Source organism: Triturus cristatus, chromosome 10, assembly GCF_964204655.1.
Source record: "Triturus cristatus chromosome 10, aTriCri1.1, whole genome shotgun sequence".
NCBI classification, from domain to species: domain Eukaryota; kingdom Metazoa; phylum Chordata; class Amphibia; order Caudata; family Salamandridae; genus Triturus; species Triturus cristatus.
Window position 1 is genome coordinate 323,492,249 of NC_140593.1, and position 23,532 is coordinate 323,515,780.

Sequence of the window (23,532 nt, forward strand, 5' to 3'; positions counted from 1 at the left end):
ATCACAACTTGATATCGCCTACCCCGCACCTGGCGTCAGGCATACCCTGCTGGGTTGAAAACATGGTAACAGATCTTAAACTGGACCTTGAGGCCACAATAGCAGCGCAAATAAAGCCTTTAATCTCCAAACTTGACAGACTCACGTCGCTAATAACTTCGAAATGGCCTAATAAGATGACTGGGCCTGGGTCTATTCAGTCACAAGGGATTAAAGAAACACTTCCCAAACCTTCACCTTGCGTCAAGCCCCCTAAAGATGCATCTAACAAGGCAAAAATACCATCAGTTACAAAGGATTCAGCTGTATTACACCTGTCCCAAACAGGGAATACTTCTGCTCAATCCCCACCCCTATCTACTCCGAAGGCGGTGGGTCCTACTTCGGCTTTGCAACAATCTGCTGCTGGAAATAAAACTACCAACTTACAAGCAAAAGATCTCACAGGAAAGTCTACTAACCCTGCAGCTCCTCATTCTACAAACAAGCCCGAAGGCTCTAAGCCAAAGCAGGCGCGCTTCAAGTCAATTAGCCTGCCACCGGAAGTCTCTCCTTTTGTGGTTGTGCTGACAGCCGTTCCCCCACTGAAGGAGGGAGTAAAAGAAACCTTTGTAGAGCTAAAAAACAAATGTGCTCAGTGGCTTCAACTACACAAACCTTTACCTAGCAATATGAGTGGTGAAATTCTTACAGTGCGTAGAGGGGACTGGGTGGGCAGGAGTAAGAAAACAATAGCAGGGGATGTAATTACAGTTAACTTTAGGGATATAGGGGCAGCCAGATACATATGCAATACACCCAATAGTGGTCCTGCTACCCAAATCAATCCACTCCCTTTGTCTTATTTCCTTCCCATGCCGCCAAGACTAAATCCCCATCGGCCTACTTTTCCAACTAACAGAGGGTCTGTGTATCCCCCGCAACATACCACTAAACACTGGCAACAACCACCACAATTCTCATCTTTATTCCCACATCATGCTAGTCTTCAGTGGCAACAACCTTTTCAACATCTACCACCCCTATATCAGGCTGCTCAGCAGTGGCAGCAACCCCTTCAGCCTCCACAATTCGCTAACCATCATTTGCAACAGCCATGGCAGGACTTGCTCCCTTCTTTCGACCCCTCGTATTCACAATTCGCTCATCCAAATAGATACTGTGTGTTAGATGAGGTAGACTGACTCAACTTCATGGAAGGTCCAGATATAAATCTCACTATCACCGATAACGATATGGAGGATGTTCCGCCAGCCACATCTCTCCCTATATGTTCCGAATCCCCAACAGAGGCACCCCTAATACCACTTGCCCACATATTTACTAGGGACAGTGTAGACCCACCAAATTCTAAAATTATTACCATCCCCGACGGTGATCCAACACATGGCGAGATAAAAATTCTTAGTTGGAACCTTGCGGGGATCTCTAGGAAATTAGGCCTCCCGGAGTGGAACGTCCTGATTGACGCCCACAAGATTTGTGTATTCCAAGAGACCTGGATCACTGAGCCACTGCACCGTGTCGGGTTTGTCACATTTTATACACCAGCTGTAAAACCTAAGGCAGGGAAGGGGCGGCCATCAGGGGGGCTTATCATCTGGGTAAGCATTTCGCTTAACTGTCGGATAACCATAAAAAAGGCAGGAAACCCAGACATCCTTGGTATCTCTCTATCGGGCCAACGTGGGGGACTACTTGTAGATCTCTACGATGTCTACGTTAGAGGCTCCAAAAATGGGTGCATCTCACCAACAGTAGCGGAACTTGAGGCCCAATTAGGGGACCATAACGAACCTGGCCATATCATAATAGCAGGAGATTTCAACTGCACATACGAGCCACTCCCCCTAGAAGGAATACCCGATTTAGGAGAAGAGGACAGTAGGTGGGGTATTCCCATCCTCTCTATCCCACCCATTAAGCGCTGGACTCGCAGTGCAATACAGCTTAACGCACTTACATTAGAGTTTGGATTAAGAGCAGCCAATGGCCGCACATGTTCTGATCAGATGGGTGCCCCAACGTTCAACAGAGTTGGTCACTCCACAAGGATAGACTATATTCTGCTGGACCGGGGGCTCTGGAGTTCGGTCATCGATATGGTTGTTATTCCTACCATAGAGAGTGATCATAACTCACTTTCCCTAACCCTAATGAATTCTTGGTCTACCAGAGCGCCGCTAGCACCACCGAGCTGTCCACAGGAGATTACTGTCTCCTCTTGTGGAAGACGCCTTAAGTGGAATAAGATCTTGTGTAATACTAATAAATTGTCCACTATTGAAGAGGTGATTAATGGCACACAAGATGTAATCAGCTCCATAGATTTATTTATGGCAGCAGATAAGGTAACAACTATCTACGAAGTAGCCATAAAAACTATAGGGGACCTTTTCTGGGTAAAAGGGATTATAGGGAAAACCAAACCTCTAACCAAACCCAAAGGCAGACACGACTGGTATTCTGCATCATGCAGAAAGGCCAAGACATGTCTAATTGAGGCAGTTAAAGGGAAGTCCCCCTTATCAATTCAAATAGCTAGAAGGGAATATAAAAAGGTCTTGTGGTTGGCCAAAAGAGAGTGGGAAGATGCCTACTGGTTAACCCTTAAAGAAGCCAGCCTGAAAAAAGACTCTAAATATTTTTGGGACACTATAAGGGCACGTAATAGACCAGACAGTGATCTGCTAACCTGTAACATCTCAAGCCAGGTGTGGGAGGACCACTTCTCCAAACTCTACTCCTGCCATGACGGCTCCAACGGGAGAGGGTCTGCTATATCCCTGCCTACCACAAACTATGCACTCTGCCCCACTGACTTTGATTTTACGCTAAAGGAAGTGGAATACGCAATAAGCTCTATCATTCCACAAAAAGCGGCCGGACCTGATGGGATTCCCGGGGACCTGCTAAAATCCGATAGCACCAAATGGGGCAAATTGATCCACTCCCTTCTTGTTGCCATCTGTAGGGGTGCCCCTATTCCCTCATCGTGGAAAGGGGCGGAGGTGGTCCCCATCCATAAGAAAGGTTCGAGGGATGACCCATCTAACTATAGGCCAATCAGCTTGTTAGATACCAGCCAAAAAGTTGTCGGCAAAGTCCTGTTACTTAGAATCCTAAATTGGGTAGAAGAAAATAAAATCCTTTCCGACTTCCAGGCAGGTTTTAGAGTGGGTACTGGAACGATTGAGCAGGCATTCAGGCTCATGATGGTATATTGGAAGGTTGTGGTTATAGGCAAGGGCAGTCTTTATCTCGCGTTTATCGATTTAAAGACTGCCTTTGACCTTGTACCTAGGGACCTATTATGGAAAGTACTTGCTGACATGGGGCTGCCACATTATCTACTATCCCTATTAGTCAGACTACACCAGGACAGCTTTGCCCAGGTCAGGTGGGGCCCTGGAGGGGAGAAAACGGGCAGTATTCCGGTCGAGAGAGGAGTCCGCCAGGGATGTGTTCTGGCTCCCACCCTTTTCTCTCTCTACATCAATGGGGTGGTTGAGCATCTCCTCAAACATCCATCTGACGAGCCATCCCTGGCTGGCGAACGCATACCGACCCTCCTCTTCGCGGATGATACGCTTTTAATCTCCAAAACCCCAATGGGACTCCAGAGACTTTTGGACAATTTCCAATCATTTTGTACCAAACGAGGTCTGGTAATAAATACTAACAAAACGAAGTACCTTGTCCTCAATCCACCGAAACAACATGTGCGTTCCCCCACCCTAAACGCTGAGCTTCTGGAAAGGGTAAAGGTCTTTGATTACCTTGGGATACGCCTTTCGGATAAAATGGACTGGACGCCACACCTAGATAAAATGCTGTTGAGCCACAAAAGGATTACAGGTGCCCTATTAAGAGAGCAACGTTCCAGCACAACAAGGCCTATAGGAACAGTCCTTGAGATTTACACAGCTAAAGGAGTTAGCTCTGCCCTTTATGGGGCGGAACTCTGGGGCTTTTCGTCCATTGACGCTCTGCAGAGATCTGAGAACAAATTCTGCAGAGAAATAATGTCCCTTCCACAAGGCACCCCGACACTTCCTTTATTCATGGACCTTGGCTGTACCCAGATTGGCGAAATCGCGAAATTTCGCCCTTTATTATTATGGGCCCGTATTTGGCGGGTAGAAGAACTAAGCGGATATGCCAGAGGCCTCAAGGAAATCATGTCATCACCAAGCTGGTATAAAATCAAATGGCTAAAAGACATGAAAAACGTATTAATTAAGTTGGGCCAACTTGAATCATGGCTAAGTAGAACTTCACCCCCAAAGCAAACACTTAAAAAGCTTTATTGGGACTGGATTTGTTCTCAAAGAAACTCTAGCACCTCCCTGGGCAGGCTAACAGAGGACTTTCTGAGGTTCAAAGACTGCCCCAGGCGGGAACTGTACCTGGATGCAATTGGAAAACCCTTTGATAGTGCCTTGTATTTTAGATTTAGAATGGGAACCTTACCACTTAATACCTTTACTAAAAGATGGAAATCCTGTATGGAAATGTCTGAGTTATGCCCATCGTGTCTTGTTAAACCGGAAACATTAGCACATTTTATGTTTGTGTGCGGCGAATATGCTACTCCAAGGAGGGTCTGGCTCGAAAACCTATGCCGTCAGCTGGGGACTAGGAGTCATGATGTGGCAATCAGGATACTTATTTCGGACAGTAGCGTACCCTATGCTTGTGCCCTAGCCAAGTTTCTATCCTGGGCTTGGGCTATCCGGGCCAAAAAGCTAAAACAATCTGTTTAATTCTTTGTTAGAAAAATTTCTTATACTGAAAATGCTGCCATAATTGTTTAACCTCTAAAATTTAATCAACTAGTTGGCTAGTTTAACTGAACAAACATTTTTTGAAACTATTGCCCTTCCTAAATGTTGGAACAGAGATATAAAATCTTTTTAAATTTATTACTGTTGTTCTTAACTGTAACTTTTTATACACTGAGCTGCTTTTATGATAATGACTTTTTATCGAAATAAAGCTTTGACTTTGACTTTGACTTTGATAAACACGTGTTTGAAACAGTATTCAAATAAAGTAATTTTTAACTTTCACCAATAGCATTCAATAGTTCCTTGCTTCCACACAAAAACATACCCAGTCACGTGCTATGTACTTCCAATGCTTCACGTTACCATACAACATTCCTTTAAAGCCGGACCTATTGGCATTGCCAATGCTTGTTAAACTATTGGTGTATAAAGCATCCCACAGTCTATCCCGACGTCCTTTCTGTTTCTTTCATTCTTTATACTACCGCCCAAAACCTAAGACCTGTCGATCAGAGTCTTCCAGTGTCACTCAACCGGACCTGGGCAGCATCTGGGTCTGGACCTATCTGTCTGGTAGAGGGTTGAAAAACAAAAGAAATCTTAAAAAGGCATCTCCTCCTATTGCAAGAAAGAAATTGACCATTACCTCAGATAGCCCCCAAATGTTGTTATTAGGTTTATCCAAGATTGTATTTCTCTGCAGGTTTAGAAATGTACTGCTGTTTGAATGTTGTCACTGTTACAGTTTTCCTACAAACCCAGGGGCAGATATACAAGCCCCTTGCGCCACTTTTACTTCACTTTTAACATGGGAAAAGAGATGCAAAGGTGGTGCAAGGGGCTTGTAAATCTGCCCCCTCAATAGCTTATTTGGCGCTATGGTAAACGTCCCTTGTGTCTGCCATTGTGATATGCATCGTTACTGCTCTAATGCACAACACTTCTACACAAAATATTATAACTACTAAAAAAAATTTTTTTAAACTTTATCTAATACGAATGTAACAAAAATACATTTATGGGCAGAATATGATGTGGAACAAGAGAAGGAGAAGAGGGGAGCTGATTTCTATTGCCACGTCATATGACAACCTAATATATCCATTAAATACATTGTAAACCATACTTTCTATTTGTCCTGTGTGGCCTTTGTTTTTTGCAGATTTTCTATACAGCGAACTTGGCCCAAGGGCACTGAAGTGCTTTACATGAGCACCAGTTGCATTACACTTGGTCGCATTCACTGAAACATTCAGCGATGTGCCCAGAATCACAGGCTGTTGAGCTAAACGTGCGACTTGAACCTGGTTCCTCAGGCCACAGGTTGGGAACCATGGCAGAAAGGATACTTCCTGCCCCCTCTCATTTTGTTTCGTACCCTACTGGGACAACAAACCACCCGCCTGCGCAAAATACTGCAGTTTCTAGAGGCAGGCGATTCAACTTGAGTGTGGGTGGCTCAGAGATTGCACCTGGACCCATCCCCCTCACCCACTAGTGTGGCCAATGAAGAGGGACTATGTATGCCCACAGCATAAAGGACAATATATACTTCGGCAGGAAAGTCCATGAACCTCTGCATAAGACAAACGTGACCAACAATGAATATGTCCGCAAATAACAACAAAATAGGATAAAAACTGAACAGCTGCCTAGTTGAACACTCACGCATGACGTGTGTGAAATCTGAGACAATTAGGTAACTGTCTTCGGAAGAGGATGTTGCTGTAGGTAAATGAAACCGACAAACGTGCCAGTGGGAGCAGAACTCAGGTTGTTCAGTTCTGATATAAGCGCATCAGCAGGGATAGCAAGCCCACAACTTATTACACTAAATTACCAATAAATCGAAAAATGTTTTGAGAATTGCGTTTTTATCCCAAGTATTAAAGTTTGATCTGGGTGCCATACAGTTAGCGCTAGTAGTTGAGTTCCACATTTTGGGGATGGAAGGTCCTGGAAAGTTGTTTTGCCCAATTAAATCTTCACTCTGTGTTCAGAAAGATGTATCTTCTGTTAGCCCACATAAATCCTTTCCAGTATTCGGGCTGTCAGTGCTCTTCCGCATTGTACTGGTGTGCCTCGAAATATCCACACACTTGGCTGGAACACTCAAACTGACATGCATGGGACTTGCACTGCCCACTCTTACCTCGAATCTCACTTACACTTCTCAGTGAAGTGCATGGGGAAGGGGCCTGGCATTTGCCTGAGCAGTCTGCCCTTTCAAGGCTGATCGTCCAATGAGAGTTGCTCTTTTTTGGGGCAGATGATGTTCAGGCAGTCAAAACTCTTTTCAGGATTAAACATTCTCTGCAAGTCAAACCTCTTTTTAGGTCTCGCCTGAGACAGCGCTTTAGCGCTGCTCTGGCGAGACTTATAGTAAGCGAGTTTTGGCAGTGCAAACAGTGGCTTTTCAGGCCTCCAAATACAGTGCATGTGCGTCGGCCGGGCGCGCGCACCATTTGGAGGCCTGAAAGCACTCGTTTGCTTTCACTTTCGCGGCCGCACGGCCGCTTTGATGTGTGATCGCGATCGTGATCACTTTCACACAGGCGCGCGCAGCATTTGGCAGCCTGCGTGACTGGCCCATTGTGCCCCTACCTCCCTGAAACACCGCCCCTCCATTTGCACTGCCCCCCATCGTGCACTCTTCACACCCACTCCTCTTCACTCCCTGCGCAGCACAACTCTCAGTCTCACTCTGCCACAGCTGCACAATGAGTGGACCCTCCCTCTGCACCCCACCCTGCCCCCTGATCCTGGCGTCTTTTTTCCATACACACTCCACCCACCCTTCCGCTGCACATTGTGTGTCCTCCTTTTACATGCAAGTTCAACACCTCAGTCTTCATACACTGTACGTGCCTTTTAAAATGGTACCCATACGTTTCTCTACACCCCAACATTTCCTCGATCCTTCACTGCACCCCGTTACCTACTCTCCTTCACTGCACCCAGTACCCTACTCTTCCCTCTGCATAATCAATCCATATTTCCTTCTTATCCACTACACCTGGTTGTTTCCTTTCTCGGTACACTGCTTCCAACTTTTCTTCTGATTCAGCATTTCCGTTCTACCGCCTGATGATGTTTCCGCCTCCTCTCTTTTCTTGTTTTTGCACATGATCATCAGTTATGTTACACAAGGACACATTCATTCTTTGGAGGAAAGGGGGAGATTAAGTAATTTGCTTGGAATCACAGGATGTTGAGCAGAGGACGCCCAGACTCGAATCTGGTTCCCCAGCGCCACAGTCGGCAGTCCTGGCCGTTACGTCACCTTCCTTTTCGGGCCTCTTGTACCTCTTGCTGTGACCGCTGCCTCTACTATGCCCTGTATGCCTCTCTGAGCATCTGCTTCCCCCGCCGACGCCTCCCCTTCCTTACTAGTGCCTTTATATCCGCCTCTTCCCCCTGCCAGCATGTTCTCTCCCCACCCTCTCTCTCTCTCCAGGCCTCTCTTGTCTCCAGACCTCACCTAAATCCTTAATGACTTTCGTCCGTCCCCTATGGACACTGTCATCTCTCTCCCACTCCCAGTCTGCTCGCCCTCTCTGCCAGGCTCCCTCCCTCTGCCCCTCCACCCTCCCGTGTCCTCAGTGCTTTTCGCGCTTGGCTGAGCCCTCTGACTCCCGCAGCGAGCGTTAGTTTTTGACACAGCTGTACATATTGAGTGCATCAGTGGCTGCCTTTAAACACTGCAAATCCCCAGGTTTCACCACCACTTTCCTTTTCACCATTTATTTATTTTATTTTTATTTTAAAAGTTTGATATAGCGCTAGCTTGACCCGAAAGTATCAGAGCGCTTTATATACACACTGTAAACAAGCATTTGCAATGCAATAGGTCTCGCATTTACTCGAGTTTAAGCTATTGGCATTACAAATGACAATGTGTTTTATTTATGTTCCAAAACCAAAACATAAATAAAAGGCATTGTCATTTACAATGCCAACAGCTCAAACTCACGTAAATGCGAGACCTGTTGCATTACAAATGCTTGTTTAGGTTAACCCTTCGTCTAGAGTCTATGCTCCTCTGAGGCCAATCATTAATTGAGGAGTAAATAAAACTTTATTCCAGGCTGATCCTCACACTGAGGTCAGCCACATTTACCACTTTGAGTTTCAGGTCTGTGGTTCCCGTGTGTTGAGGATGATGGTCACGAGTGTAAAGCGACAGTGCCAAAAAAGGAGTTTGTATCTGTATTTTACTGGGGATCTCTGTCCTGGAACCTGACATGATGGGTCAGAAAATGCCTTTCGGCTTGTTACTGCCTCAATTGTTTCTGTTTGAGAAATGATCTATTCTAGTGTACTGGGTAAACCCCATGGATTTAATTAAAGGCACAGCACATGACAGAGTCAGCATATGACAAGTACCTGTTGGTACTTGTTGGACCTGGTCCTTTTTGCAGGGTTATCCCAGAACTTTTTGCCTTCCTCCTCTATTTGTTCTGACCTGCGTTTGTTGAATTTGATCTCTCTTGTAAACGTGGAAAGATTGGTCTACACCTGTTTGGCATATTTAATTTACGTGCACGTCGCTTTTACAGTGCTATCCCATATGCCCAGGGCCAGTAAATTAAATGGCACTAGTGGGCATACAGCGCTGCTCGTGCCACCCACAGATGGAGCCTTTCAAACCTGTCTAAGGCCTCTGCCACCACAGGGCCTGCCTGTGCAGTTTAGTGCCGCAGTGACGTGGCATTTAAAGTGGTTGCCACATCTGAAAACTCCCCTTTTGCTACATACAAGTCACCCCTAAATAGGCCCTAGCTAGCCCTATGGGCAGGATGCTGTGTAGGTAAAAGGTAAGACATGTGCCTTATCTGTGTGGCATGTCCTGGAAGTGACAAACAGCCTAGTTGGTTTCTCACTGCTATGTGGCTTGCTCCTCTCATAGGTTTGCATTGGGATTTCCCTGATTTGATTTTCAGTGGTCATTTCTGACCTGAAAGGAATACCATTGCCCTGTTTGATGTGTTTGGAATAGTAGTGAAAAATCATGCTTACTGGTGTGGGTGCATTTTTTATTACTGTTTTAAAAATGCCACTTTTAGAAAGTGGCCATTTCTCTGTGCTTATTACTGTATGTGCTTTGCAGTCTGACTCCAATCCACGTTTAGACAAGAGTGACAGCTCGGCTGGTGCATACTTTCCAGACAGTCATCACACAGGGAGGGCTGGGAGAGTGAGAGGCATTGACACTTTACATTTGTATAGGTTATGTCCTGCACTCACACAAAGGGCTTGTTTACACCCAGCTGATGTCTGGAGCCAAGGCAAGGGTGGAGGTAAACTCCTGGGACTGACCAGATCTTGCTGGAACCTTCTCCCACCTTCTAGAAGCAAGGCACCAGAGTATAAGTACAGGGGCACTGTCCCCACATTTGGAGTTCACTACTGTACCTGTAAGAAGCTCTGCTGGAGTAAAGGCTGCTGTGCTGAAAGGACTGCCCCATTGCTAAGACTGACTGTGCCTAGAAACTGCTGCCCTGCTTTGCTGTGCTGCCCTGATGCCTGCTGAGCTGTGCCCTGCCAAGAAGGGCTACAGATTGCACCCAAAGTGACTCAGACACTGTGTGGGACTTGTAACCAGGTGCTGCTGGCTCTACAGACTGCACCTTGCCAGGAGGAACTGCCATTAGACTTGATTGCTTGGAGTGCTGACCTCCTGCCTTCTGGGTTGAGAGAAAGACTGGCACTTTGGCTATATTGACCCTTGTGCTAGCCTGCCTGCCACTTCAACACTCCCAATGTCCTCCTACAACCTCAGGGCCAGGAAAGATTGCTCCTGAGTACCTCTGCCACGGGACCCTGTTGCTATTGAGTCTGGCAGAAGCCTGCTCTGAAAAGGATCTTGGATTGATTGCTCCTTGTGATTTGTTTTGTAAAGTAGCGCACGCAGTGCTACAGCTCTCATGGCCCTGGAACTGCAGAAGGGGAGAGCTGAGGTGACGGAAGACATCTCCCTCTCCCCCACAGCCTGTCTTTCTAGCATCCATTACCAGACCTGCAGCCGGAACTCTGCTAAGAGGTCCTGGGCTGCAAATCATTGTTGCACCAGGGTGTTTCTGGAGTACCCTGCCCTCTGTCTTTAGCACTTCCCCAACCACGGTGAGACCTGTGGGGGCACCTGATTCTACTATCGATACTTGGTAGCATGGGTTCTCACCTCCTTTGCTAAGAAGGGCCGGGGGGGGAGGAGCCCCTAGGCATTGTTCAGGCCTCTGTGGACTGGGTGCCTTCAGGACAGAATATACCTTGGACAGAGGTCTCGTACCTGCGGCACCCCCACTGTGGCCCCAGAGCCTGTGTTAGGTGTACAGGCATCCTTGTCCCTTACAGGCGGACCCACAACTACAGTGCAGCCCCTCTGAGCAGCGCAGAAGCACTGGGGCTGCACAGGAAAGTACAAAGGTGTGCTTTGGGGCACCATGATTAGCTGGTGATTGCCCCTGCTCCCATTGCCTGCATTTTAGACCCAGATGTTAGGATTTATGGCGTTTGCCTTGCATATGATAGGATAACGAGTATCACTTAAAGACCTCCATAATATGCACAGTGTTGTGATGGTGTTTTTATCATGTGTGCAACATACCAGTATTTACTTGATTGCACTTCCTTGTGATGTTATCACCATTGCCCGATTGGCAAAGTGATTTTATGATCTATGTGACGTCATGAAAAGTGCCTAATGGCACAGTAGCTTGTGTGATTTGTGGTCTAACGTGCATTACATACTACACAAATGGTTTTATGATACATGTTATGTTATGACTATGGCCTAGTTAACAAAGTGATTCATGTAACTGTGGTCTATGTGTTTTATATTACAAAGGATATTTTTATATATTACTGTGTGGTGTCTCTTTTGTGGTGTATTCATTGTGTCACTGGTGTGTGTGTGTGTGTGTGTTGCACAAATGCTTTACAAATAGCCTATGGGGATAAGCCTTATTGCTCTGTGCCATGCAACAGGGGGTGAGCTCAGGTTATCCTTGGTGTATAACTTACTTGCCCTGACTAGAGTGGTGGGTTCGGTCTGGCTTAGGTGCATACCCCAGCCAACCAGAAACCCCATTTCTAACAGTACTTGTATTGCTAAACAGCACCAGAACATTTTCAATAACTAAAGCAGAGAGTTGATATTCTTAATTCTTGTAAAGAGGACGAAAAATAGTGTGAACACTGCAAGATCCTAAAGTGTGCACCACTGGCTGAAATTCACAAGACAATCCTTTACAGCTGGGAGCCTCTAAACATTTCCCTGCATGCAGTACAACAGAGAAAGAAAGGCCAAAGCATTCTAGGCAAGATCAGACAAGCCTGGGTTTGAACATGGATTCCCACAGAGAAGTCAGTGGAGCCCACACACTGCAAAAACCAACCAAACAACAACCTTCCTTGGACGTATAAAATCTGGTCCCATTTCAACTTCTTATGATCCTGAGACTTCTTAAAGGGGCTTTCAAGTGTAGAGAAAAATAACCTGTTCTTTTTGCCCAGTCATGTATCTCTGACAATAGGTATTTTAGAATGTTTGTTTGATTGATGATGTCAATTAAGGTTTTGAGATCTTTTAATGACACCATTCACCAGATGGCCCCATTGATGAGATTACTACTTGTGTAGTATGTTAATGTTAAGATTTAACACTCCATGCTTCTTTCATTCTACCATCATGGGTCAGGACTAGACAGCTAACTGTCTAACCCAGACCACCAGCCACTGCGGCCTCAAGAACCCCAATAAACACAAGCTAGACATCACTTAAAAAGTAAGCAGATTGACAAATATTCTCTAGTCCTTTTATTTGTCTTTACTCAAGTAAGCACTGCTCATGTACAATCTTCCATAACGTTGGTTTTCTTTGAAGTATCAAGGTAGTGAAAGGTAAATAAAAAAAGAATATGGCATAGAGCATCTTGCATAGCTGTTCATTGTGAGCACTGCCTGGTCACAGCCGCATCGGAGTTCTCTTTCTCTGTCACTTGGGGAAATAGCACCATGTCTAGGGAGGGTGTTTAATCTTCTTTTTCCACGATCACTTCTCCGTGCAAAACCTTCCTTCTCTGACGAAGCATATGGAAATACAGCTGTGGAAACACTTTAAAGGATAAGAAAAAATTGAGTTAAAATGAAGACAATGCACAACTACACAAAGACACATCAAGTCTCACTCACTGAAATCTAATACTCTCAAATGGAGTGTCACTAATGGTCACAGTGAGCGGCACCATGTGCTTTAGCGCACTGTACACTGGGGTATCATTTTTTTTCAAAAAAATTATTTGTTTGACCAGAAACATAGTGTGTTACATATATGGGCCATGGACATTTAAATCACTGAGTTAACACACGCAGAACTAATATACACCAACGTAGACCGCAAAAAAGATCATTTTGTCCTACATAGCATTCACAAATTTAAATGTCCCTTCACAAAAAGCAAGCAGAGTGGGTAAACTAATATGCAGGCATGCAAGAAAACTGGGTGAAAAATCTGCCCAGTGGGGCAGGCCGAACACTGTGGTCTATGCAGAGTTGGGCACATCTCTCATTTGCAAATAAAAGCACCAGGTTCTGAACACTCATTGCTCTTCTTTTTGCAATGCGCCTGGGGACCACGAACCCTGCTGTACAGAATTTCCCTACTACCTTTAAATAAGGATTAGGACTTTCTAAGAGAATTCTTTGTTCAGACCATCTAAAGTAGGTCTAAGCAAATGAGCTCCCTGTCCTGCATGGAGAGAGGATCACAGGCCACTAGTCTAAGCTGGCCCCTGTTCCTCCCTCGATCCCACAGTGCTCATGGGTAGAATGGCTAAAGGGAGCACCAGTGGTAGCAGGATCCAGTGCAGATGCAGAGCAGTTACCACATTCTGCCCCAGGCACCAGAGAAGATGTCTGACTGTTCGCTTCTGCCATGCCATAGAACCTCCTCCCCAGCTATGATACAAGGAGCTTTTTGAAAGCTGGAACCAGTAAAAATGGTTTGTAATCCTGGCTTCCCCGTGTGGAAAAAATGTTTATCTTGAACAACTACTTATTCCTCTGCTCTTGTTTTTTAGGTCGAGCCTAAGGGCAGCACACATGCGCTGCTCGCTCTGTGAGGCATGCTGTATTGGAGTAGGCTCTTGAAGCCCCACCCACTCTCCGCCCATGGCTGTCATTGGCTTATGTCATTGCCCTTCGTAATTTGTGGCTTCTGATTCATACATAGGCTTGTTAGTCCTTTCTTAGTACCGCCTTGTCTTCATAAGTGCGGAAAAATTGGCAAATTTTGAATGGGGCAGAGAAACAATGGCCTCAACCCTTGTTCACTTTCAAAAGGAACACGAATATCCACGATGAACTGGTTCACGCAAAAACTCCACCCACAAGTCCAAACCCAGACAACCCTATGGGAACACCAGGGGCCGGTGGGCCACTATCCTTGTGGGAACTGCGTAGCTTGCCAATACACACGATCCACGAAAGAGGTGGACATAAAAATGGGGAAACCATGGATCTTGAAGGACTTCACTAACTGTAACAGTGAAAATGTTGTATATCTCATTACATGCCTGTGTGACCTCTTCTACGTAGGCATTACCACCAGGAAAATAAAAATGAGAATCAATGAGCACCGAAGTACCATTCGGTGAAACACCACCAAACTGACACGTCACTAATTAGAGAAAGGCCATCAGGATGGGGACCTGAAATGGGTGGTCCTTGAGAAAATTAATTCGATTTACCCAAACATACAAAAGAGACTCCACACCTGTGAACAACGCTGGGTGTTCCATCTAAGAACATGGGAATCTGGTCTTAACGACGACATCCATGGCTTCGGATTGGACAATAAAGTCACAATAACACAGAATATAATTTATGAGTACCCGTGGAACACAATTCCAGAAACATACATGTTTACAAATAGGTCTATCCTTTGAATTATGTCCCCATTAAAACACCTGGAACTCCCTTCACGTATCGTTTTTCCCTCGCCCTCCTTACAGGCCTTTACTTCCCACCATGAAATCTGCATCATTGATGCTGAGAAACGTAAACTGGAAAATTATTTTTAATAAATAAGGAGTTATCTAGTTCCCTCCCACCTCTTTATACATAGTAATCAGTTAATCAACACGATTAATATATTTGCACTCTCCTTCCTCTCGTTTACATTTATTGTGAATTAAACACAAAGCAGCAACAGTTCATAGGTGCCCCATTCATTTAGCACCACCGTCAGTTTAGGCGGTCGCGTGACTATACAGACGCGTGTCTGAAGCCGCGCCCCCGGCTTCTTCTCATAATGTGCCAGAAACAGACTGATCGGACCCGAGTCTGCCCGTCATCACACCGCTATGACGCGGCCCCCAGGACAAACTTGTTTGGGACACCCAAAACTTATCACCGAAGGTACTTTCACCTGGCGGTTGCGTCATTCACTACCGCCGGGTCTCCAGTTTGTTGGGCAATCAGTACGCCGGCTTTAATTGGACGCACCATCCAGGCAGCGCGCACGGACACCCGGTCTTTTGTCACACATTCCGCCACCTATTTCACCATGTGCTACTAATGGCCAATTAAGGTATTTACAAAGTACCTATAAAATGCGCAGACCCTTGCTCAATCCACCACCAGTGGGGGAGAGGAGAGGACGCTTTTAGGAGAACGGCAAGGGCCGCACCTTGAGGCAGTAAGGGTGTGAATGGGTGGATAAATGAGTAACCAAAAGCTTTGCATTTTGGAGCCCCTGGTCTGAGAATGTGTAAATATTGCATTTGTGATTATTTACCTCTCATTATTTTATCTTTAGAGTGTGACTACAGAGGTCCCTCTGTCCCTCTTCCAATGGGGCAATAAAGACCCTTACTTGGGGTAAGAATGTGAGCTGGTCTCACGACACTTAAGGATTTCAACTATTTATGTGCGCTACACCTGCAGTGACACGTGTTCCACATCCACATGCATAATTTTGATAATATGCATGGTGTATTTGTTGTTACTTCCTGATTCTAAAAATATGGGCATCCATCCCTTTTGACACTATCTTACCTTTATTTTACAGGTTCCAAAAAACCCTGACTTTATGTAGAGGATGACACAGGTCACCCTACGTAGTGGTATTATCTAAACCAGAAGAGGTTATATAGGAGCCCTAGTTACTTTGTCCAGATGAATGCCACGAACCCTTTAAGCCAATATGGCAGAAACATGTTGACGACACTGGTGGTGATGGGGTGCTACCTCCCCAAATCTCCACATTGATTTTTAATATTAAGTAAATACCTAACAAATAAACGTATTTTAGTGTTTGCATTGGTTTTTAAACCTTCACTTTATCACAAGCCCCCACCTAGCTTTTAGTAGTGCCTCCCTGTCTCCAGGTGTAGGTCCGCTCTCTACCAAACGCAGTTTCTAGAGAGCGAGGACTGCCTATGATGAAGCATGACACCTGGTGTTGTGTGAGGACAGTCCTTCACATTTTTTTGAGATGCCCAGCACCCCACTAAATGAGTGCATAGTGCTTTTCAATTTGTGTGAAATCAGAGATTTATTCAGGGTAGCTTCTTTTTGTGTGTGCATATTAGGTTTGGAAGCCAGCTCACCCTGAACACCACATAGCCTCTAGATCAATCCCCTAGAAAGCTCTAGGGTTCTGTGTGTGATTCACTTGTAATCTCCCAACAGGGCTGGCCCCTTTACTTCAGTTGTTACATGGTATGCTTTATAAGTTGGTGAGCACTATTTTCATTAATGCCCTTACCCCTATTCACCCACGGCATCGGAGCACCCGCCCGCATTGTTTTAAATTATAATATATTTTATTCAAATTACAGCGTGGTCCGCTTTATAGTGGCCGTGCTTATTTAATTATATAATATACGGCGCACTCCGCATTCACTTTAGCGACAGCGCCTATTCAATTATTTAATTACCAGTGCGGGCCGTTTTCACTTTAGCGGGCGTGCTACAAAGCTTTTGAAATTACTTTTTTTTTAATAAACTGAAAGTACCCTACGCGCTTTCACTGTAAAGGTGGCCTCGCCCCTTTGATTGGACGCTGCTCACGGTAACCAGAATATGCGAGCCGCGTCTAAAAAAAAAAAAGGGGAGTTACCACCATTATAGTAGTCTTGCATTTGCGAGGGTTTGAGCTCTTGGCATTAAAACAATGTCTTTTATATGTGTGTTCCTTTTAAAAACACATGAATAAAAGGCATTGACATTTTCACTGCCAATAGCTTAAACGCTCGAAAATGCGAGACCTATTGCATTGGAAATGCTTGTGCTAAGACTGGAACTAATGAGAAATAGGCTAAAAGATGCTAGCAAGAGTGTGATTGAGATGGAAATTTGACTTGACTTAACAGAGAAAGCCAGAGACTACTTGTTAAGAAGGACAATAGGTTTGACTAACTTTACTCTTTGTGACTTTAAGAATTTTGGGGATCTGTGTTCTAGCACTGCAGGGCTTGATGGAATTTTGTTATTTTCAAACATCTTTATTGAAATTATATTGTAAGAGCGAGGAAGCAACGTAGACTACATAATATGCTAAGGTAATACATCAATCAGAGGCAGCAGCAGACTAGATAGTCATAATCTGACAATTAGGTGGATTTTGCCATGAGAAAATATAGCTCTGGTGTGTCCCATCAGAATATGTTTTTTTGTGCCCTTTTTCATGCATTGAACCTGTTTAAAAGTTCTCACAAAATGGCAGATAAGGGACAGAGGCACAAGGAGAGCAGGATTAGTCGAAGATCAAGGAATTTGATTCTAAAGAATCAATATTGCAAGGCAGGACGGCTTGCTCCAAGGTCCATGAAACTCTCATTGGGCCACATTTTAACAGGCAGACCCTGAGACTGCATTGTCTCTTATGAGGTAATGTCCAATGTGTGTTGTGGGGCTGACTGGTCCTTAACTTAATTACACTCAGCTTCACTGCATCAAATACATTAGTGTGTTTATTTTATTTACTTCTGACAGACTGGTAGAAGTGTAAAACAATGAATTATTGTAAAGATAGTCAATTTAGATATTACTGCTTAAACAATAAATCTATGTATAGCCCACATTTGATTAACAGTATCTTATACGTCGTTCGGTTTAAACCTGTACATTGACAAGTGAATTAAATCCAAGACGTATAACTGTCCAAGTTTTGGCAAGGGAACTTAAAATCAAATCTGGCCATCTCAATCTAAACTCCCCAATCTTTAATTGCAATGATTGATAACAGATGAAACTCATTCTGATTATAGTCTTTGGGCTGCTGCCCAACTGGTTTAGGGTCGCCCCTGCTGTTCAGGAGCTCTTCAGTGCTTTTTCTGGACCGCTTCACTCCGGATACTCTCATTCCTCTTTGGTAGTATAAATGCAACGGCGCCTAAAGGTGAGTGCCTCCAGCAGGACATACTCTGTGCTGCCCAACCCATTTACCTTAAAAGAACAACACTGCCCTCTCAAAGGCACCTCAGCCCAGCACATATTGACAGTGTGCTGAGCATAAAGAGCATCCAGCAGGACCTTCCACAGCATTCCAGGCGTCCCATCTTTGCCCCAGAGCCACCTGAGAAAACGGCATTTCTCAGCGGGTGAATGTGGCTATGGGCTTCATATGGGCTATGGGCTCCTCTGCTTCAGCCACAAAAATCGAGACATGTATCATCCTGCACCAGACCAGTGAGGGACACAGGAAATGGGACGGTAGGCTTCCCTACTCAGGGGCAGTGGCGGCCACCATGGCTTGCGGGTGGGTACAGGTTTTGCGAGAGTGGGGTGTGGGGGGGTCAAGGGTGATGTCACGCAGGGGGGCCAAAATAATTAAAAAAATCTAAACTTACGTCAAGGCCAGGTCCCGCGTCTTCTCTGCTCCTGCTCTCCTGCCTCTGACAGGAACAAAAAGCAGGCAGCCAGGCTCCCTCCCCTGACCCAACCACAATTCTGCAATGCAGCGCTGTGATTGGTCTCAGCGCTGTGACACGGCACTCAGCCAGGGGCTGGAGGGGTGGGCATGTTCTCCATGCAGGCTGTAATGCAGGCTACATTGAGCACATGGAAGTGCAGATGACTGGTTTGGGCAGCCCGAGAGGGCCGACCGACCAGTCACTGTGCACTTTGGAGTGAGCAAACCACTCCTACCCTGCTCGGAGAGCAGAGCAGCCCTGCCCAACCAACCGCCGCAAAGCAGATGGGCACTTCAGGAAGCAAAAAATAATAACAACTTAAAGTTATTATCATTTTATGTTTCTCTTCTTCACACTGCTTAAAAGCAGTGGGCGAAGCTCCTCCACCATAGCGGAGGAGCCTCCCCTGCTCAGGGGATAAAATTATCTCTAAAGTGGCAGGCATGCATATGCTGCTATATTGCTAGTGGAGATTTGGCTTTCAACAGCGAGCACAGCACTCAAAACCTCAGGATAGCCCTCCTGAATAGAGATCATTTTGGTCAACTGGGAGCTGTGCCAGGGGAATCTGCACTCAGACATCTGCAAGGTGCAAATGTGCAAGTGTAGATGATGTAAATCATTTTTGGGTGGATTATTTAAGGGCTACCCAAATCTACACATAGGTTTGAAATGCTAAAGAACTGAGCAGTTACATATTAATAAAACAGATGAAGCTGATCTATAGAATAATATCCACCATGCTTAACTGCTTCAGAACATACGCATGAGCTGGGTATGCAGGTCGTGCCTTTGCAAGCGACCACTGCTCAACATGATGTCAGGGAGAGAGGCAGATTTGAAGACATTGCTCCCAGTGATATATAGAGAACTTTAGTAACGATAATTAGACGATAGCCTATGAAAAGACACAAGGGTATATTCCTAATCCTCAGGAACACTTTGCAATATTGGCAAAATATGTTCTACAAAGAAATTAACATACTCAGTATAAATATTTAAAGGGAGACTGCATTTACAACTTGGATGGAACCACGCATTCCGTTAACACGCTTGTCTTTACCACGCATATGCGTGGTAAAGGCAGCCAGCACTCTTTATTCAGAGCGGATGGGTGGGGAGAACAGAAGGAACAGGCAGGATCGGGACAGGGAGGATCAGGATGCGGCTTGGTAAGTAGGGCTGGGGGCTGGGTTTTAGGAATCCGGGGAGGGGTGTCAGGGAAGTGTTAGGGTTTAGGGTCTGTTTTAGGGCTCAGGGTGGGGGCTTGGGTGTTTTTAGGGCTGGGTTGGGGTAGTTATTAGGCCTGGGTCGGGTTTTAGGGCTCATGGTTGGAGGGGTTGGGACAGTTTTTAGGGCTGGGGGCAGGGTCATTTGCAGGGCTGGGGGCCAGGTTTTAGGGCTGAGGGCAGGGGATGTAATCTTTGCCACGAATATGCCTTTACCAACCATGCCTTTACAACGAAATTCGTTGTAAAGACATGCGTGTTAAAGGCATGCATGGTAGAGATGTGGTCATAGTAAAGACATCATTTTCAAGGCATGTGATATATTTGCATGCATGGTTCCATATTTAACCCAAGTGGTGTGGAGCCCAAGAGTCCTGAAGTCAGACTTTGTAGCCCAAAACGATAGTTGTACAGATGATCCCTTCTCCTCTAACTGTGGAATTGGCAAATTGATAAAATCTATTGTTTGTATGATGTGCTGTATTATTTTTCATTATTATTTTTGAGTAATATATATTAAAGATGGACAATAAAGTTCAGAGGTGGCAATGATAGGTTCGCTCAGTAGTTGGGGGAAGTGCATTAAGGCAAGACAACTATTTAGGAGGGAGGGTTCAGGTATTTGTTGAGAAGAAGTAATTTAAGTGTAGGAATGATTGATTGACCCATAGATCCTGAGGTAGAAGATGTCAAATGCTAGGTGCATTCGCAGTGAAGGAATGGGTGAGTGATTTTTCTTTCTGACATTTGGGCGAAATCTGGAGTTAAGTGTTTGAGCTTCACAGAGGCCTCTTACGGACAGCTTTTGACAGTTTGTTTGCAAGGTAGTTTGGTTTATCGGTGTAGAGACCTTGTGGGTTATGCAGGCCATTTTGAATATGCTTTTTGCCTCGAATGGTAGCGAGTTGAGTTTCTTACGTGTGGGAGTAATGTGACAGGGATAAGTTATTTTTTTGGAATGCCAGTGATCATTGTGTTGCCGTAGTCCAGCTTAGAGAGGACTAGGGAATACACCAAGGTCTTTAGGTCTTCAAGGGGGGCGATGGGGGTGATGTTTTTTTTGGTATTTCAACGTGTAGAAGGAACTTTTTGCAGATGCATTGACATGGTCTTTCATGCTCAAGTTTTTGTCAAGTGTAATCCCTAGAGATTTGACAGAGTTAGAGATAGATAGGTTACAGTTTAATGCAGTTAGGTTGTTAAGTCACTTATGAACAGGATCAGACTTTCCTTCTCGTTGGATGCAAAGGAGTTCAGTTTCATTGGGGTTGAGCTTTAAGTGGTTGTTGGTCAGCCAGGATTGTCCAGAGGAGAGAGTGTTGTTTAGGTGCCGGATGTCTTCAGAGGATGAGATTTTAATGAAGAGTTGGGTGTCATTGGCATACAGGTTGTAGGCAATTCTGGCTTGTTTCAGGATGGATAACTGCAAGTGGTTTCATGTAAAGGATGAACAATGTAGGGGGCAGAATTGATCCTAGGGGAACTCCTTGTGGTACTGATACTGCTTGTGAGATGGTACTTTTTAGTTTTATTAGGTGAGACCGTTGGTTCAGGTATGAGGCAAACCACTGAAGGACAGTACCGGTGATAACTGCATTCTGTAAGAGGGTGTTTAGGCGAATGTTGTTGGGCAGTATTGAGTCCTGCTGAGAGGTCTAGGAGGATTAGGAGGCAGGTCTGACCGTGAGCTTGAGATCTGTCTCAGGCATCATTGATGTTCAGGATTGCAGTCTCCGTACTGCAGCCTTTCCTGAACCCAGATTGGAAGGTGTCATGTAGGTTTAAGTTTCAATGTGGTTGTGAGACCACACATTTTTCAATAGTTTTGAGAGGGAGGTTAGTTATAGGTCTGTAATAGTTGAAGTCCCTTTGGTCAGCATTTCACTTTGCGATGAGGGGGTTACTTAGCCGAGTTTAAGGGAGGCCGAGTCACTGGATAGGGAGGAGTTAATGATTTTAGTCCACGTTGAGGAAATGATGGGTCTAAGATATTTGACAAGAGAGGAGGGAAGGGGGTCAGATAGGTGCGATGTTGGCTTCATGTATGCAAGTATTTTAATGACTTCTTCTTCAGAGATATTTTCATACTTGGTCAAGGTTTCATTGTTTTTTAGTTGCATGTGCTTGTGGTTGATGTTCCGGCTCATTGAGATGAGTTTGGAGGGACCATGATTGGTTGGCACTGAGACAGTGAGGGGACCATCTATGGTGGAGAAGATATATTTGGTCATAGGTGAAGAAGTGGAGGGGTCTAGTGAGAGTTCAATGTTAGTTATTTTTTCCGAGAAGAATTTGGCAAACTCATTACAGCACTTAGCGGAGTCATCAGTTAAATGTAGTGGGAAAGAGAAGGTTTGCTGTTTGATGATTTTGAAGTCTATTTCTGGAATGGTCAAGTTGGGCTAGTAAAAAAGTGGATTTCTCTCTGTAGATATGTCTTTTGAATTTTAGGCGTCAGCTCAAAAGAGAGAGAGATGGGTTGGTGAGGTTTGTTGTCTCCAGTTTCTCTCAGACAGACTAAGTTGTTGTCTTTCTTTGTTAAGGTCTTTAATGTACCAGGGTCTAGAAGGGATACTTCTTGATTTCTTGAGTTTTAGAGGGGCGACAGTGCCAAGGAGTTCTGACATTTTTGTGTTATAGTGGAAGATGAGGTCATCGGTGTAAGTAAGGCAGGTAGAGGTAGAATTTGGGAACTGATTACATAACATAACACGTGTATTTGTAAAGCGCACTTTCAGCACTACGGGTATCTTGGCGCTGAATAACAGAAGTTTATTGTTACCCAACTCAATGATACTCATTTTATCGACCTCAGATGGATGAAAGGCTGAGTGGACCCGCCGGGATATGAACCTGTGCCCATGAGGTCGAACACAGGCCCCTGCAGCAGACGCATTAGTCCACTGAGCCACCAGACCCGGCTTAGGGATTCAAATTCTGATAGAGGGCTTTGGTGCGTATTTCCCATCCATTCCTTTGGATGATTAGTATGGGTGTGGAGCGTAGGTTGGTTGACAATGAGATCGAATAGGGTTAGGTAGTGGTCCATCCAGTTGGTGGGTAGGATGGAATGAAAGGATATGGCATTATGTTTGGAAATTATGTAATCGAGGGTAGATCCTTTGTTGTGAGTTTGCTTTTTGCAGTGTTGGGTGAGATCTTTTGCTTCAAGGAGGGTGGATAAGACTTGTACTGTTGTATTTTTGGGGTCATTCAGGTGCAGGGTAAGGTTTTCTAGTATGTGTGTGGTGTCCTTCAGGGAGTTTTGCATTATTAGGTCTGTTAAGACGTTGAAGAACTGTAGTTTTTCAGCTGGTGGGTGGTAGATGACAAACTTTGATAGGGTTGGAGCCTTTCGAAGAGAGAGCAACGCTAGATATTCGAAGGTGGGGTATTCAGCTGTGTGTAAAGGTTTGAGGCAGAGATCGTTTTTATGAATGATAGCTAATCTACCACTGATACGATCCTTACAGTCACAACGCATCCTTGTGAAGCCTGGTGGGGTGTGAAGATTGATAATGGAGAATGAGGGGTCATTTAGCCAGGTTTCTGTCAGAAAATAAATGTAAAATTTATGTAGTAGGATGGTCTCCT

The 23,532-nt window shown here is 45.0% G+C and overlaps 1 protein-coding gene and 1 long non-coding RNA gene across 3 annotated transcripts in view; one reads left to right on the forward strand and one right to left on the reverse strand.

Annotated features, from left to right (window-relative positions):
• Positions 1-23,532, forward strand: part of LOC146789390 (uncharacterized) — a 245,062-nt gene that overhangs the window by 4,436 nt on the left and 217,094 nt on the right. The window lies entirely within an intron of this gene.
• Positions 12,594-23,532, reverse strand: part of HACD1 (3-hydroxyacyl-CoA dehydratase 1) — a 194,344-nt gene continuing 183,405 nt past the window's right edge. For both annotated transcript variants that reach the window (XM_085631518.1, XM_085631517.1), the window contains exon 7: positions 12,594-12,906. In XM_085631518.1, coding sequence (XP_085487644.1) covers positions 12,824-12,906 — 83 coding nt within the window. In that variant the 3' untranslated portion in view covers positions 12,594-12,823. The remainder of the gene's footprint in view (positions 12,907-23,532) is intronic.